The sequence below is a fragment of the Momordica charantia genome (assembly GCF_013281855.1).
Source record: "Momordica charantia cultivar OHB3-1 chromosome 4 unlocalized genomic scaffold, Mcharantia_2.0 BLBB01000004.1, whole genome shotgun sequence".
Classification (NCBI taxonomy): Eukaryota; Viridiplantae; Streptophyta; class Magnoliopsida; order Cucurbitales; family Cucurbitaceae; genus Momordica; species Momordica charantia.
In genome coordinates this window covers 26,829,688-26,846,289 of record NW_028275162.1, presented here as the reverse complement: position 1 = coordinate 26,846,289, position 16,602 = coordinate 26,829,688, and the positions used below count along the sequence as shown (strand labels likewise).

Here is a 16,602-nt window from a genome sequence, read left to right as displayed (position 1 = left end):
TTCGGAAGACGAAGGCTAACCGAATCCGGGATACGGTATTTCGAACGCAAGCGGCGCAGGTCCTTCGCCGTAAGAGTGGAGTTATCCATCCAAAATGGACGATAAGACTGGGACTCTGACGAAGGATGCGATGATGACCCATCATCCGAGGAAGTCCACTCGAAATCAAGGCCGGCCATATAAAAAGAAAATACGACAAAGAACAGGGCAGAGAAATGAATACCTTGTTGGGAAGTTGGCAAGAATTGATGAGGATGGAGGGGTTTAAATAGCCCTCAACTCATAGCATAGTTCTCGGTCCAGAGGTCTTTACCCAGCGGGCCAAAGGATACTCGGCTCGGTACCCAACACCCTTGTGACTACTTGGCACGGTACCCAACACACTTGTGACATCTCGGCTCGGCGCCCAACACCTCGAGATCTCAAAGCATGGGTCTACTGCAAATGTGACAGTTGCATGACAGGCTGCATCGGGTCTTGCAAGGAAAAGGAAAATTGACATACACTTTCACTTTCTCGTGTCCCGTGAAGATAAGATCACTCACTGCGACAAGGGTGCCATGAGCCCCGCAATGATTCGACAATTCATTCGACTCGGGCCCATATGACAAGATAGATCACTACAAAAGTTGTACTCCCAATGAGATCGAAAGCATCACACTGAGAGCAGGGGGCAACTGTTATGCAATGGAAACAGAAAGTCGAGGTACAGGTGAAGATCGGAAGGAAGCCACTGGGCTGCGATGGGCTCGGTCCCGACCCGGGGCTCGGCCCCGACCCGGGGCTCGGTCCCGACCCGTGGCACGGCCCACGGCCCTCCAGCGGCCCTTCGTCTTCGATCCACGGTTTCGCCCAGGCCCGCCAACGAAATTAGGGTTAGCTACCTATGGAATGTTTTGGAACAACCCGACGACTATAAGTAGCGATCCAGCCTTAGAGGTAAGGGCATCTAAAACTAGCTACATTTCACATTATCCTCCTGCTAACTTAAGCATCGGAGCCCGTGTGACTAGTGTCGCACCGGTTTAGCTCATCTGGTTTTGCAGGTACTAGTCCCGGATCAACAAGTTTGGTAGGTGCGAGGAGGAGAACCGGAGGATCGAAATCCACGCATCAACACCATCAATTGGTTTAGTAATTATTTTCTTTTTAGACTTGTGGTTCACTATAAACATTATTGTTTGTGACTAGACTTACGAGGTTAGTTGTACAGAGAGTAATTCTTCTAGTTGCATGACATCTTTTTAAACCACATTTGTGCATTGATGGCTGGGTTTGGACTTTTTTTTTTTACCTATTACATTTTATTACGGGTGCAAGAAATATTAATGTTAATATTGACGAAATGAAAGATAAATAATCATGTAGTCAATTTAACCAAGGATATAATATGTTGTCCCAAGAAAAAGAAAGAAAAAACTTTCCACGACATTTTAGCTTTTATATATATACATTTTAGACCACATAAATTTAGTTAAGCAATTAAGTCACATTGTTTCGTCTTCAGAGATCGGAGGTTGAATCCCTCATCTCTACATTTGTTGTTTTTAAAAAACTATTTTTCTTTATATTTTAAAAAATAAAGCCGGGGAGTTGTTTTTCTTTTTTTTTTTCTTTCAGAAAGCTAAAAACGAGATATTGAAGTAATATTTACAAATTATTTAATAAATAAAAATAAACCTAACCTTTAAGATGTAATTAACAATTAAATTTTAGTCAAAACGAATATAGTTCAGCGGTAATTAACATATAACTCCAACTAAGAGGTTGTGAGTTTGATCCCCACCTCCACATGTTGTACTCGAGAAAAAAGGCAATTAAATTTTAAATAACGTATACTTCTAAAACAAATTATATTATTAATGGGCCGAAGCGAGCATAGCTCAGCGATAATTGGCATATACCTCCAATCAAGAGGTTGTGAGTTCGAACTCCCTCTCTAATATGTTATACTAAAAAAAACATATTATTAATGGTAGAAAAATTGTCTTTTTTCAAGAAATAAAAGATTATTGTATTATAAATAGAAAAAAAATAAAACAAGAGGAAAGAGCATGAGTATTGATTAGGGTGGAAATTCATCCAAAGACACGTCATCTACAATACATTTAAAGGAGGGACACGTGTGTAGAATTTACACGAGTTCGGAGCAATTCGAAAAATGCCGAACGCATAACCGCACTCCCTCTTTTGACGTGTACGGTTTACCTAAAAATTCAGAGATAACTGTGTTTTTTAATTCAAATTTTTTTACGCCAACGGTTATCAAGAAATTCTATAAATACTCGTAGGTAAAAGGGTAAAGGTACGCGAACATTGTAATTTTGAGCATATAAGACTTCATTTTTCAATTTCTTGCTGACAAAATTTCTAGAGTGCTAACTTCATCCTACAGGATTTCATCTTCGAGATTACTCGAAGACCAATTATTTTCTATTGAGACTTTTATCGGTAAAAACAAGTATTATTGTAATGTTAAATTACTAATGTCATTATAAACTTTTATTTAAAACTCATTTCATAAACAAGAATTAAAAAATTAAAGTTTATTATTTAGAATAGGTAATTAAAAAATTGAAATAATCGAAACAATTATTAGATAGAAAATATTTGTAATAAATATAAATCAAAAGATTCTTCTATTTTTTAAGACCAAACTTACGTAATATTACATTTCTAAAATATAAAAGGGTAAAATATACTTTTGGTACCTGAGTTTGAAGGTAACTTTCTATTTGGTCCTTAAGTTTTAAAAAGCGATAGCTTGGTGTTCGACCTTTAATCCTGTAGAGGTGGAGATGAATCATCGGGTGAGGGCGACGACGATGACAAATCTGATAAAGAAGTAGGCAGTAGAGAATCCGATGGAGAACATGTTAGAAGAGTTTCCGACAAAAACTAATCCGTTGAAACCTACCGGAGAAACCCCCACCGCTTCTCCCAATCGATGCCAGCCTGACCTAATTAATCAAACACCACAAAATCCAAATTCAAAATCAAGATGAGGTCAACGTACGGAGAAGAAAGAGAGAGAATGTCACGTCAACATTATTACTAATGGAAATTTAACTCCAGGGACTCTTTAGAACTATTTTCTAAAGGTCGGAGACCAAATTGTCGTTTTTTAAAACTTAGTGACCCATTAGAAACCTCTCTTCAAACTCAGGGACCAAAAATATATTTTGGCACCATAATTTTTTTTTTTTAACTTTTTTTTAGGTGCCTTAACCACTTGAGCTATGCTCGGTTTGACTTTTTTTTTTTAACTTTAATAGATAGTAGTCCATTTTCTCGTATTTTTAAATTTAATAACAGGATTGCTATTTTTGCAAATATGAAAGCTTTTAAAAAAATTTACGTGCCTATTTTAACATTTTTATGTAATCCTTTCGACTCATGTATATCATTAAAAGATGCTCAAACATAGTGAGAGAGAAAAAACTACTACCAATTTTAAGGCTATTTTAGTCTTCTCCATATTTACAATTAATTGAGCTTGACGAAGTGCCTTTTTTTCTCAAGTTTGATATTTATTTAATTGAAGAAGATAAAATTTTAACGATTACAATAAATAAATTAGATAAATTATACTTTTAAGACCCTAAAAATTTGGTTAGAATTCTATTTAGCCCTTAGATTTCAAAATCTGACCGTTTAATCTTTTCTAAATGGTTTTAAGTTAAATTACTGTTAATCTTTTTAAGATAAATATGACGTGACAGTTTTATGTATCTGTAAATTATTATGAAACTCTCCTCCTTTCCCACAATTTTAATATTTTCTAATCGAATAAAAAGACAGAAAATAGAGACTCAAAATTGCTCTTCTTGCCAACTCTCTCAATTATTGTTCTCTATTTTCTCCTTGCCTCGCTTTCATCTTTCTCATTGATTCAAGAAGGTCTTGATTTTAATTAGATAGACGAAAGAAATTTAAAAATCTTAGTTTTTTTTTCCAATTTAGCATCTATATATTCATTTATTATCATTAATATGTAATATTTAATAACACAAATATCAGTACTTAAAGAGAAGAAAATAATACAAATATCAATCTAGGAGAAACGTGTTTTCACGAAAATTAGACAACAATAATAACTAGACTTTTGTTGAAATTAATGAGTTTTTGGAGATTTATTCGATAGTTGATCTTGTAAACGAATGTGGCACTAAAAATAAAATTTACAATTAAGTCTAAGATCAGATACTCATATAAGTAGTATATCATATGTATATATCATATACATATTGTATAAACACTCATTTCAGTAGTAGATCAAATGTATGTCACATACATATTGTAAGTATATCAGACACTCGTATCAGTATTATATCAAATATGTATCACATACATATATTAGTAGTCAGATATACTACCGAGATTCATACATTATAATTTTCATCAACATCAAACATTTTATCCGTACGTAAATCAAACGCAACATTAATTTTCGTCCCATTTAAAACCTTGGACAAGAGAGTTTCAACATTGTGGTTAACTTACAATTTTTGTACTTGTACATGAGAAAAGGGCTATAAATAGGGGTGAAATTGCAAGGCATTTTGCAACCACAACTCCAATGGCAATGGCATCCTCCAAAGTTCTGCAAATGTCTTCTGCCATTCTTGTTCTTCTACTGGTGTCCTTGTTCCCTGATACAGAGGGATGTAGGGCTGCAGACGGATCCAATACCCACTCCCATGGCAACGTCCAATTACACAAAGTTTCTCACTACAAATTCTATGGACCACAATGGAAATGGCCTCCTTCCAAGTACAACCTCACGTACGCATTCCTGGGAGATTACCCATCCGACAGAAAGGACCCAGTGGCTCTAGCTTTCGACCAGTGGGCTGCAAATAGCGGTTTCACGTTCTCACAAGTTCCCAACAGATTACCCATCCGACAGAAAGGACCCAGTGGCTCTAGCTTTCGACCAGTGGGCTGCAAATAGCGGTTTCACGTTCTCACAAGTTCCCAACAATACACAATCTGATCTCAAAATAAGCTACCAGAGACGGGCCCATGGAGACGACCGAGTGTTTGATGGCCCCAGGGGGGTGATGGCCCATGCGTTTGCTCCGAAGGACGGCAATTTTCACTTCGACGCCGATGATTCCTTTGTGGTGGGCGCTGTTGCTGATTCTTTTGACGTCGAGACGGTGTCGGTGCATGAGATTGGCCATCTTCTGGGCCTCGACCACAGCCTGGTTCAGGAGGCTGTTATGTACGAGTTCATTGAGCCTGGTGCTACCAAACGCAACTTGCACCCCGATGATATTGCTGGAATCAAGGCTTTGTATGGATTCTGACCACTTTACACTTCTACCTATTACTATTACTACTGCTACACTACGTGAAATGAAATAATCTTGCTCTATGAGATAGCGGAGGAGAATCTTTACCTTCCCATTTTATCTTCTATCTAGTTATACTCTCAACTTTTTAGTATGCACCCAATTTACTCTTCAATATCTAATACCATATATTTCTAAGCTATTATTACAAGATATAATTTGGAAGCAAAAAATAAACCCATATCGATTTCTCATTTCAATTCAAGAGAATTAAACTGAAATGAGCGGAAGCATGCCAGAATCCATAATGGAAAGTAGATTGGTGGGATATATGACATTACTGTTGAGCTATGTTCGTTTTGACCATACGAAACATTTTAAATATGATGAATCAAAAACAATGTCATAGTTCAAAGTGGACAAAACATATAATTGTTGAGTTATTAATAATGAATTAAAAATATATAATAATACTTATCTTTCTGTTCATCACCACTCTTACAACTACATCTTTTTTTTAAAGCAATAAAGAGAATTCTATTTTATTTTATCTTGTTCTGCAATTTTCTCTCTTATTTGTTAAAAATTTAATTGCAGTTAAAGCAAACATAAATAATTACTCACATACAAATAAAAACATGAGAAGATAGTTAGCAAAATGAAAATTATTTTAAATATTTTAGGAAAAAATTATTTCTTAATCGGATAAACTTTGGCTTAGTAACATAATTAAAACTTTCACATATTATCAAATTAATTAAACTTTTTTTTTAGCTCAACGAGGGAGAGAAATTCAAACTTTGCCATCAATTGGTTGTCTTTATTTTCTTTTTATACTTGTGGCTCACTATAAACATTACTGTTTGTGACTAGACTAACGAGGTTCTTGTATAGATGGTAATTCTTCTAGTTGCATGACATATTTTTAAACCACATTTGTGCATTGATGGCTGGGTTTGGACCCTTTTTTTTTTACCTGTTACATTTTATAGCCAGATTTGAATATTTTATTTTACTGTGAGTTTATGTATTGTTGTGGCTTTGATATCCCTGAGTTTTAGTTGGTCGAATGGACTCCACCTTTGTGTTGCAAAAGGATCAGCCGAGACTCTGAAATTGGCTCTGATTATCAAATTAATTTCAATCATTGAAATTCTTTGTTTTATGTTTATGGTAAGAAAAAAGGAACTTAAATAGTTTATACCGCCCAATAAAGTCTTCCAACATTTATTGATACATTTCTTCTTAGCTTAACAAATGTGTGGGTGATCATTATTCGTTACCTGTGAAGGGCTTCTCACTACCTATTTGTGTATACACATGGTTAACATAATTGAAACTAACCCTCTAATATAGGGATACTTTCTATAATTTAACTAAATCTAAATAAAATAGAAGCATCATTGAAATAATTTAAGGGTATTTTATAAAATTTTACTTGTTTGTTACCTCTTAAACAATGCAAATCAAATTCTTAAACATAAATATCTAAACATAAAAAGTTTAACGTAACTAGCACTAACTTTCAAGAGTTGAGTTTGTTTACTCAAATAGAGCCTTGATCTGGGGTCTGGCGAGGAGAAAAGAAAAAAAAAAGAAATGAATCTTATTTATTCAAACTCATTTACAGTGCATAGCAAAATAAAATTAAAGTCTAACTAGTCAACTAACAACTGAACTAGCTAGATATTAATCGAAAGGTCAGAACTCACAGCAAAACCCTACTTCCTTTGCAAAATGCAAAATACCTTATTTATAAGCACAAATTAAGATGACTACTAACTACCATATAAATCAGTTATCCCTGCAATATCATCTTGGGTTACGCTCTTCACGACTCCATGAGGAATGTAGGCATACATTACAGCCCCTTCATCAAGGCTGTGGGCAAGGCCAAGGATATGTCCAAGTTCATGCAGCGACACCGTCTGCACATCACTTGCAGAATCCACAGATCCCCACACCCAATTCGTATCCATGTTTAAGTGAAGTCTCCCGTCAGTCGGGTAGAAAGCGTGCGCCAGATAGTTTGGACTGTAGAAAGGACACCCATCGCCATGGTCCCCTCTCTCAAAACTGATTTTCACGTCGGATGCCGCTTCAATCGTCTCCGAGAACGTGAACTTGCTAACACCCGACCACGTGTCTAAAGAGCACCGCACCGGCGCCTCAAAGTTTGGAGGGAAGTTGTGGATGAATGCGTAGGTGAGGTGGTACTTGGTGGGTGGCCATTTGGGCCTCCCGGGGACGAGGGCGTAATTCGGGTGTACGATGTTGGGATGCCCGCATCGAGGCGTGGACAATAACGTCAGGGTCTCAACATCTAGAATGCCGGTGGCATTGAGGCGATAGTTTTTTTGGAATGTTCTGAGGGCATATTCCAAGGGGTCGTCGAAGGTGTTGCGGGCATGGGTTGAAATATTGGTCAAATAGCCGAAATGTTGGAGGTAGAACTTTACATTGTGGATTCCTTCTACAGTGTCGCCCTTTCGAGAACCTTGGAGATGTTTAGGAAAATGAAATGGGGAGGGGGTGAGATGGCGTATGGAGATTGCATTTTGTGCAATGGAGGCGAGTAAAGTAGCAAAGAGGAAGAGTTTGAGAGATGTGAACGACATTATATATTTCTAAGGATGGAAACAAGCTAAGTAGAAATGGTTGGTGTGAAGTAATTGAAGAATGCTTGGGTTGTGAGTGTTTTATAGTGACTTATTTGTTTGTTAGAGGATGTTGGGAATTGTTAATAGAGGTTTTGAAGGATAATCCTGAGAATTGTCATAGAGAGTTTGAATGGTTCTATGTGTTTGTTAAGTCAAACCTTTTTTTAATGGTTGACTAAATCAGTTAGTTCTTCCGTTCTTAATATTTAATTTCCGGATATTTCCACAATCAGCCTCGCGTCCTAAAAATAGACCATCATCATTTTTTATCAAAATACAAATCCCTTAGATTAAAATATGTCTCAAACTTAGTATAAATGTATCACACCCAATCATTTTCTTTAATCAATTACAAGCTACTCAATTTAAAAGACATTAAATTTTAACCATTACAAAATATAAACTTATACAAAATGAAATCAAGTATAATTTAGCTGGTTAAAGCATCTATCTCAAACTAAAAGATTATGAATTTAAATCTCTATTGATTAAAAAAATATTCTTACATACTAAAAATAATTATCACTAGATATATTTGTTGTCATCTTAATTAATTATTCGAGACTAAGGGTCAAGAAGCCAACAACCACTCCAACCACAATATTATTCACCCTCGAAATATTGTTGATTTATAAATAGGGTAACTAGCCATTAAAATTCCCCAAAGTGGAATAAAATTCGAGTTGATTTTTAGCTTCAATTGCTTTGAATCAAATCTGAGGTTTGTAAAAGTGTATTTGGGAGTGATGATAGAGATAATAATTTTGAAAAAATAGATCTAAGTATAATTGATTTTCAAAATCATCATTCAATTGATACTTTAAGAATCTAAGTGATTTTATATTTTCGAATTTTTTAATTTGCGAAACATGATCAAATGAAAAATAAGTGATTTGGACAATGATAAAAATGATTTCGTTATTCTAAAATCACTTTCAAACACATCCTAAAAGAAAATAAACTATCCAACTTTATCACTGTGGGTGGAAACCTTATAAGATAAGAGATGTAATGTAATAATTATGTCAAAATTGTTGATGTTAACTGTTAAGGCAATCCATACAAAGCCTTGATTCCAGCAACATTGTCTTGAAACAAACCCTTGACAGCGTTGGGGCGTATGCATGGCCACATGATGGCTTCCTCGGCGCCGCTGTGGCCGAGCCCAAGAAGATGCCCAATCTCATGCACTGCCACCGACATCACATCTTGACAATTTGGGCGAGCCCCCACCGTCCAGCACTGCTCCACGTTGAAGTGAAATCTCCCATCCCGCGGCGCAAACGCATGTGCCAAAACTCCCGACGTCGGAATGAAAGGATGCCCATCTCCATGCTCCCCCATCTCGAAGCTTATCTTCAAGTCTGCCCAATAATCGTCCTCCCCGACTTCCACGAACCCGAACTGCAAGTACGCCGACCACAGCTCTAAAGCATTGTTCACTGGGTCCTTGAACGCCATTGGGAAATCGTGGTAATATGAGTAGCGCAGACGGCATTTGGACTCGGGCCATTTTGGGGTCCTCGGGAAGAACAAGTAGTGAGAACCCATATGGAGATGCTCCTCGTGGCCCCATCCCTTCCTAAGAGATGTTACAAAAGATTTATAATAGACATGGACTAGTCTTTTGAGTTGAATTTGTTTTGAGATGTTAGTACCTTGTACTCGTCTCATTGTGGAAAATATCTGGAACTGCACATCGGGGCTGGGACATTAGACTTAAAGTTTCATTGTCCAGAATTCCACTCACGTTGAGGTTGAAGAATTTTTGGTATGTTTTGAGGGCGGATTCCAAGTGATCGTCAAAGGCGTTTGACTGGGTGTGGGTGAAGTAGCCATAGCGTTTGAGGTAAGTTTTGACGTGGTGGATTCCTTGTATGTTGTGGCCCTTGCGACTTCCTAGAAGGTTTTGAGAGAATATGATATGAGATGATTTGTTGTGGGCGTGATTATGAAGAACACGTGCCGAGGTCACGTGAGCTGCAATGGCGGCCAGGAGGATGAAAGAGATCAAGGAGAGGTGAAGAGAATATTTGAACTCGGCCATGTTTAGATTTGATGTGTGGGAGATGGCTTTGGATTCTAATTTGGGGCCTCTTTAAAAGGCTAATAAGGCCAAGGGTTGAAAATGGATAAATAGTTTGAAAATTCGGCTGTGTGTTTTAATTCTATATTGGGGCGGAACTCATGGTAATGTAATTAAGTTGATGATCTTTCACTACCATGTTATACTTTGTATATCTATGGAAATAATATAATGTTCTCTTTTCATCATCTTTAATTGGAAGCTTTATTTTTTAAACTAATTTTCTGTATGAATATACCATCTTTGAAAAAGTTATATTGAAGATGACTCATGTTGGATCAACAATAGGTTGATCTGATGTCTATGATTAATAGATGATTTTTTTTTTCTTCCTCACACGCACTTGTAACTTTTATCTGAAAAAGATTGATAGTTCACTATTCACGAGAAATTCAATTAAAACCTTCATTAGTATTGTTATTGAAGTATTTTTTTTTTCCTCTTGGGTTGGATGGTTGGAAAAAACCACTCTTTGGATATATTATTTTTATGAGTAGAGTCGGTGTCCCATATAACCGTAATTAATTTCGTTAAAATCCCATCTTTTGGGTTTGGTCTAAGCTTAAAGATGAAATTGGAAAGAACTCAAAATGAAAAAATGTGGTAATTAGTAAATACATTATTGATAGTGAAGGGTCTCGCAATGTCTGTGCTACAACAATAGTAGGCTAAGTGACACCAGTTGCAACACAAACAAAAACCTCTTTTATAATAGTAGGCTAACTCGCGAGCAATAGCAATACTAGAATATTTTATGTCAGGGACTAGGAGATTATACAAAAATAATTTTGAAGACGATGATATATAATTAAGCATATGTATTTTTATATTAAATTGGTTAAATTAAAAACTTTTTCTTTGAACTTTCGATATTGTGTAATAAATCAATGTTTACTAAGTTCATAAACTTAAAAATATATATATATATCTTACTTGGATCAATAGATTTTTTAATTTTAAAAATGGTCTAATAAATTAAGGATGTATTTTACATAAAATTAAAAGCTAGAGATCTATTAAATGCAAAATTGAAAGTTATGAAATCTATTTGATTTATTAAAAGTTAGGAAATACTTATAATTCTCAATACTTAGGAACCAAACTATTATAATTTAACATTTAGGTTTGTTCAAAAGGATACAAAACAAAACTTTTTATATAAAATATAAGGACGGAGGCCACGACTGGTGGTGAACCTCAACAGAGGAGGAAAGGAAAAGCATTTGGAAAGGAAAAAGAAAAAAGAGAGGGAAATGTCATCATTAAGAAAAAATTATTGAATTACTATAATTTACTAAATCACCAAAAATACAATCACCAGTTTAATTGTTACAACAATTTCTCAGACAAAAAATGTCAATTTTAAAACTACTGATATCAAGTAGACATATTTACTTCAAATCTTACGAACAAAAGTGTATTTTTTTCCTAACCCGTATAGAGTTGGATTTTGCTTTCCTTTATCAATTCTCAACTCTAATCTTGAATGTGCATCAATTTATTTCACTCATTGTGAAAAATAAAAACGCTAACTAAGCTTGTTTATTGTCAAACAAAAGAAAAGAGATAACAAGCAGCCAGCAGGTGTTGTGTAGCCAATTAGCTTATTCAAAGATCGTCCAAATTGTTTAGCTAATTAAATTGTTCTACTTGTACAAGTCACGGATTCCCGCAATATCATCAGGATGCAAGACGACCTTGCCTTCACCGAGCCCCGCGTACGGCCACATGACGGCCTCTTTGACGGTGCTGTGTCCCAGCCCAAGAACATGTCCAAGCTCATGGAGCGCCACCATCTCCAGGTTAAGCCTATCAGCAGCCACCCCCACCGACCAATTCTCGTCCCCGTCGAAGTGCACTCTCCCCTCGTTCGGCCCCGACGCATGCGCCAAAATTCCCCCTAGCCCGTCGAAAGGAGCCCCATCTCCATGGTCCCTTCTTTCGAAGCTTAGTACGATGTCAGCGGCTGGCCAGTGCGCTGCTGGTGAGAAACTAAACATGGTGTTCGAATCCCAACTCTTCAAGGCTCGAGCCACGGGCGCGATGAACTCTCGTGGGAATTGGTGAATGAATCCGAACGTTAGGTGGTACTTGGAAACCGGCCATCTTTGCCTGTTTGGGAATAAAGTGTAATGAGAACCGTTCACGCGGAGATTATGATGCTCTTGCTCATCTTCGTTGTCTTTGGTGAAGAAATCTGCAACCCCACATCGAGGCTTGGACATTAGGTCCAATGTCTCCGCATCCAAAATCCCACTTACATTAAGCTTGAAGAATTTTTGGTACTTTTTCACCGCGGATTCCAAGACATCGTCGAAGCCGTTGTCGTTGGTAATTTCGACATTATTATTATTGGTCAAGTAACCATAACGTTGTAGGTAAATCTTCATGTCGTGGATTCCTTCTATTGTGTTGCCCTTGTCACTTCCTGCAAGATGTTGAGGAAATAGACGTGGATATGATTTGTGGCCGTGGAGGTCACGTGCTAGGATCACGTGAGGTGCGACGGTGGCGAGGACTAGGAAGAGTACTTGGAGGGAGAATTTAGAAGCCATTGTTCATAAGAAATTGCTTGAGAGATGTAAAGGATTGTGTGTGGAAGATGGGTTTGGATTTTGGGGGATTTTAAGGACAATTGCATGGAAGAAGAAAGGCAAGGGTGAGTTGTTATGCAAGTATGAAAATTGAATGATTTGAGAATGCAGCTTTCTTAACTTTCTATAATGAGAAAGATTTCATTGTAAGTAATTTAAGTTTTTTGATCTGTTAGCTAATTACATGTTATACTTTATTCAGATATATATCTATAAAAATAAATCTTCTTTCTCGTGATCTTTAGTGGAAACTTTTTGAATTAATTTAATCAAAGAATGACACACACTAGATCTATCGTTATTGACCCGAGTTACCATAGGATGACAATTACCAGTAGAGCTTGGTTCAGTGATAGTGGGACTTGGTTCATTAATACAAGTAGCAGCAGGAGCAGATAGCTCTGTGGAGGAGGATGAATAATTTGGGGTGGAAAAGTGATTGGGGGAGCAAACATTAGATGGGGATTGTGATTGGGTAATGGAACACCACAGGGGAAGGGGAATCTGAAATGGAAGAGGTAGTGGGAGATACAAGTAAAGAAATAGAAGAGGTAACAGAGGAGGAAATGGAGGAAGAAGGTTGAGGAGATAATGTTGTAGAAAAGGGAAAACAAATTTCATCAAAATTAACATTTCGAGACATATAAACGCGACCACTTGAAGAAAGACACATGAAACCTTTGTGAATATTACTGTAGCCCAAGAAAGTACATGGAACAGAAGAAAGTCAAGTTTGTGATTATTATAGGATCGGAGACAAGGGAAGCATAGACAACCAAATACTTTCAGGGAAGAATAGTTTGATTTCTATTTAAAAAGAATCTCCAATAAGTGACTAAAACCATCCAAAGTTGGTGTAGGAAGCCTATTAATTAAGAAAACAGCAGTGGAAAATGCATCATCCCAAAACTCTAAAGGCAAAGAGGCATGGGATAGAAGTGTAAGGCCAATATCGACTATATGTCTATGTTTTCGTTCTATGATTCCGTTTTGTTGAGAAGAATATGGATAGGAAAAGCGACGTTCAATACCATTTGCTTTTAAAAAAGGAGTGAAAGTTTTAAATTCACCTCCACCATCAGATTGAAAGCGAATAATGGAGGTACCAAAAAGTTTCTCAACATGAAGTTTAAAGGTAAGAAAAGCTTGAAATGCTTCAGACTTATTATGAAGAAAATAAATCCAAGAGTAGTGAGAATAAACATCAACAAAGTTTATGAAATAATGAAATTCATTACGTGAAGATTTATGTGTTGGACCCCATAAATCAGAGACAATGAGTTGTAATGGAGTTGTATAAGAAGTTGATGATAAAGTGTAAGGTAAAGCATGACTTTTACCAATAGCACATGCATTGCAAAATGAGAAAATTTTATTTGCAAAATGAGAAAATTTTATTTGAGCTAAACACAAAACATTGTTTGAGAACTTGGTTTACAATTAAAGGAGATGGGTGACCCAACCTCCGATGCCACAAATATGCAATAGACATGGAGTTACCAGAAGGAAAAGACGACGATGAGGAGTGATTCACAGCATTTAGGACTTATGGGAGTGCATTTGTCCAGCTGGAAGGTATATAGACCATTACGAATTGTTTCTTGGAGTAGGACCATGCCAGTAATTTGATCCTTTACGAAGGCAAAATGAAGGGTGAAATTCAAAGAAAACTTTATATGACACTAATAAGATTCTTAGTGACAGCAGGGACATGAAGCAAATTTTTTAGATGAAAAATATGATTGGAGAGGTAGAAAAGGAAGAAAAACCAGAGTGTCGAATGGACAAACCTGCTTCAGTCCTGCAACTGGAGGTGTCATTCACTGATTGTCGGGAGCGTACACTCCCAGTGAGGCACCGTATAGTTCGGCGCACCCCTGCCATTTCTCATCCGAGCCTATAAAAGGGAAGGACCCTCACATTTGCGAAGTAAGTGAAAAATCTATCACTAAAACCCTAAAGGTATCTTTTCTTACTTCTTAGTCTAATTACTAACTTGAGCGTTGGAGTATATTAGGCGGGCACCGACGTCGAGTTTTTTGGTTGCAAACTCATTTGATCCTTGGCAAAGCTAGTCGTTTGGGGGACACGTAGACCTTTCCAAAATTCGTCGTCAACAACAATAATATAAATAATAAATAATAAATTGTTTTTTAAACTATGAACTACCAATTTTTCCCCCTCTAAATATTGTTCATTTATAAATGGAAAATGCTTACATCTTTATTGGTGATGAACTATTTTGCCCTTAAACAAAAATGTGAAACAAATAATTTTTTTAAGTAATAATAAGCTGTCATTTTTTCAATAGTCTTCAGGATGGAGATAGACCCTTACGGGTTAAAAACTAAGTATTTTTCCATTATCAACCATTAAAAATTTCCTAAATTTAATAAGATTCGAGTAGGTTTTTGGCCGATCGATTTAAATCAAATCTCATCATGAAAGAACAAAAACTACTACTTTTTTTAATCCCAAAAGAGCTACTTTTTATTTTTTTTATATAAAATGTGACGGTAGGAATTTGAACTCCGACCTATAAATAAAATCAAATCACAAGAAGATAAAAAGAGGTTTGTATTTCTCATACTACCTCTATTTATTATTATTCATAAAAATAATATTTTAGAATAGTGTGAATAGTAGTACTAGAAATTTTGCATTGAAATGGTTAATGTTGAAAATAAGGAAATCCATATAAAGCCTCGAGTCCAGCAATATCGTCATAATACAAGCCCTTGACAAAATTGGTGGGTATAACTGGCCACATGATGGCTTCTTTGGTTTTGCTGTGGGCGAGGCCAAGAAGATGCCCAATCTCATGCAGTGCCACCGACTGCACATCATAATAACCCTCTTGAGCCCCCACCGACCACTTCTGGTCCACGTTCAAGTGAAATCTCCCATCTGTTGGCGCAAACGCATGTGCCAACACTCCCGTTCCAGGCACGAACGGATGCCTATCTCCATGCGCGCCCCTCTCGAAGCTTATTTTAATGTCATCCAACTCGTCCCTGCCAGCTTCTGTGAACCCGAAATGGCTGTACGCAGACCACAGAATCAAAGCCTTCCTCACTGGATCCTTGAACCCTTCTGGGTAATCGTGGATGAACTTGTACCGCAGGTTGTATTTGGACTTTGGCCATTTTAGGTTCCCCGGGAAGAGGGCGTAGTGAGACCCCATGTGGAGATGCTCCGTCTCGTTGTGGAAAATATCTGGAAAATATCTGGAACCCCGCATCGGGGCTGCGACATTAGGCTTAACGTTTCCTTGTCTAAAATTCCGGTCACGTTGAGGTTGAAGAATTTTTGGTATGTTTTGAGGGCGGATTCCAAGTCATCGTCGAAGGCGCCTGGCTGGCTGCCGATATGGGTCAAGTAGCCATAGCGTTTGAGGTAAGTCTTGACGTCGTGGATTCCTTCTATGTTGTGGCTCTTGCGGGTTCCTAAAAGATTTTGAGAGAATATGATATGGGATGATTTGTCGTGACTGTGATTGTGAATATCACGTGCCGACGTCACGTGAGCTGCGATGGAGGCCAGGAGGATGAAAGAGATCAAGGAGAGCTGGAGAGAATGTTTGAACTCAGCCATATTTTGATTTGATGTGTGGGCGATGGCTTGGATTTTAATTTGGGGGTCTTTTTAAAGGGTTGGGTTGAGTTATTATGTGCATGCACGCACGTGAAAATGGATATATAGTTTGAAAAGTCGGCTGTGTGTTTTAATTCTATATTGGGACGGATTTCATGGTAATGTCATTAAGTTGATGATCTTTCACTACCATGTTATACTTTATATACATGTATATCTATGGAAATAATATGATACTCTTTAATTGGAAGCTTTGTGAACTAAGTTTTCTGTATAATACCATCTTTGGAAATGTTAGATCGTAGATGACATGTTGGATTAACAGTAAGTTGATTTGATGTCTATGATCAATAGATACTTTTTTTTTTCTT

The 16,602-nt window shown here is 36.9% G+C and overlaps 5 protein-coding genes across 5 annotated transcripts; 1 reads left to right on the top strand and 4 right to left on the bottom strand.

Annotated features, from left to right (window-relative positions):
- Window positions 1-4,585: 4,585 nt before the first annotated feature.
- Window positions 4,586-5,312, top strand: LOC111006151 (metalloendoproteinase 1-like). Its single transcript, XM_088123004.1, has 2 exons — window positions 4,586-4,667; window positions 4,894-5,312. The coding sequence occupies exons 1-2, from the start codon at window positions 4,586-4,588 to the stop codon at window positions 5,310-5,312; spliced, it is 501 nt and encodes a 166-aa protein (XP_087979130.1).
- A 1,763-nt stretch (window positions 5,313-7,075) lies between these two features.
- LOC111006552 (metalloendoproteinase 3-MMP-like) lies at window positions 7,076-7,915 on the bottom strand. Its single transcript, XM_022278558.2, has one exon. It carries the CDS (start codon window positions 7,913-7,915, stop codon window positions 7,076-7,078), a length of 840 nt encoding a protein of 279 aa, XP_022134250.1.
- Window positions 7,916-9,004: 1,089 nt separating this feature from the next.
- Window positions 9,005-10,004, bottom strand: LOC111006149 (metalloendoproteinase 1-like). Its single transcript, XM_022277918.1, has 2 exons — window positions 9,616-10,004; window positions 9,005-9,539 (listed from the first exon to the last, which is right to left on the bottom strand). Exons 1-2 carry the CDS (start codon window positions 10,002-10,004, stop codon window positions 9,005-9,007), a joined length of 924 nt encoding a protein of 307 aa, XP_022133610.1.
- A 1,685-nt stretch (window positions 10,005-11,689) lies between these two features.
- Window positions 11,690-12,598, bottom strand: LOC111006148 (metalloendoproteinase 5-MMP-like). The gene has a single exon (XM_022277917.1). It carries the CDS (start codon window positions 12,596-12,598, stop codon window positions 11,690-11,692), a length of 909 nt encoding a protein of 302 aa, XP_022133609.1.
- A 2,710-nt stretch (window positions 12,599-15,308) lies between these two features.
- Window positions 15,309-16,231, bottom strand: LOC111006147 (metalloendoproteinase 1-like). Its single transcript, XM_022277916.1, has 2 exons — window positions 15,817-16,231; window positions 15,309-15,730 (listed from the first exon to the last, which is right to left on the bottom strand). The coding sequence occupies exons 1-2, from the start codon at window positions 16,229-16,231 to the stop codon at window positions 15,309-15,311; spliced, it is 837 nt and encodes a 278-aa protein (XP_022133608.1).
- Between the last annotated feature and the right edge of the window lie 371 nt (window positions 16,232-16,602).

What these genes read in the sequence shown, in the direction of transcription:
- LOC111006151 (XM_088123004.1), top strand. Translation starts at nt 4,586, where the DNA reads ATGGCATCCTCCAAAGTTCTGCAAATGTCTTCTGCCATTCTTGTTCTT. An exon ending in GTTCCCTGATACAGAGGGAT is followed by an intron (nt 4,668 to 4,893) that starts GTAGGGCTGCAG and finishes AGTTCCCAACAG; the next exon opens with ATTACCCATCCGACAGAAAG.
- LOC111006148 (XM_022277917.1), bottom strand. Translation starts at nt 12,598, where the DNA reads ATGGCTTCTAAATTCTCCCTCCAAGTACTCTTCCTAGTCCTCGCCACC.
- LOC111006149 (XM_022277918.1), bottom strand. Translation starts at nt 10,004, where the DNA reads ATGGCCGAGTTCAAATATTCTCTTCACCTCTCCTTGATCTCTTTCATC. An exon ending in CACAATGAGACGAGTACAAG is followed by an intron (nt 9,540 to 9,615) that starts GTACTAACATCT and finishes AACATCTCTTAG; the next exon opens with GAAGGGATGGGGCCACGAGG.
- LOC111006552 (XM_022278558.2), bottom strand. Translation starts at nt 7,915, where the DNA reads ATGTCGTTCACATCTCTCAAACTCTTCCTCTTTGCTACTTTACTCGCC.
- LOC111006147 (XM_022277916.1), bottom strand. Translation starts at nt 16,231, where the DNA reads ATGGCTGAGTTCAAACATTCTCTCCAGCTCTCCTTGATCTCTTTCATC. An exon ending in ACGGAGCATCTCCACATGGG is followed by an intron (nt 15,731 to 15,816) that starts GTCTCACTACGC and finishes ACGATTACCCAG; the next exon opens with AAGGGTTCAAGGATCCAGTG.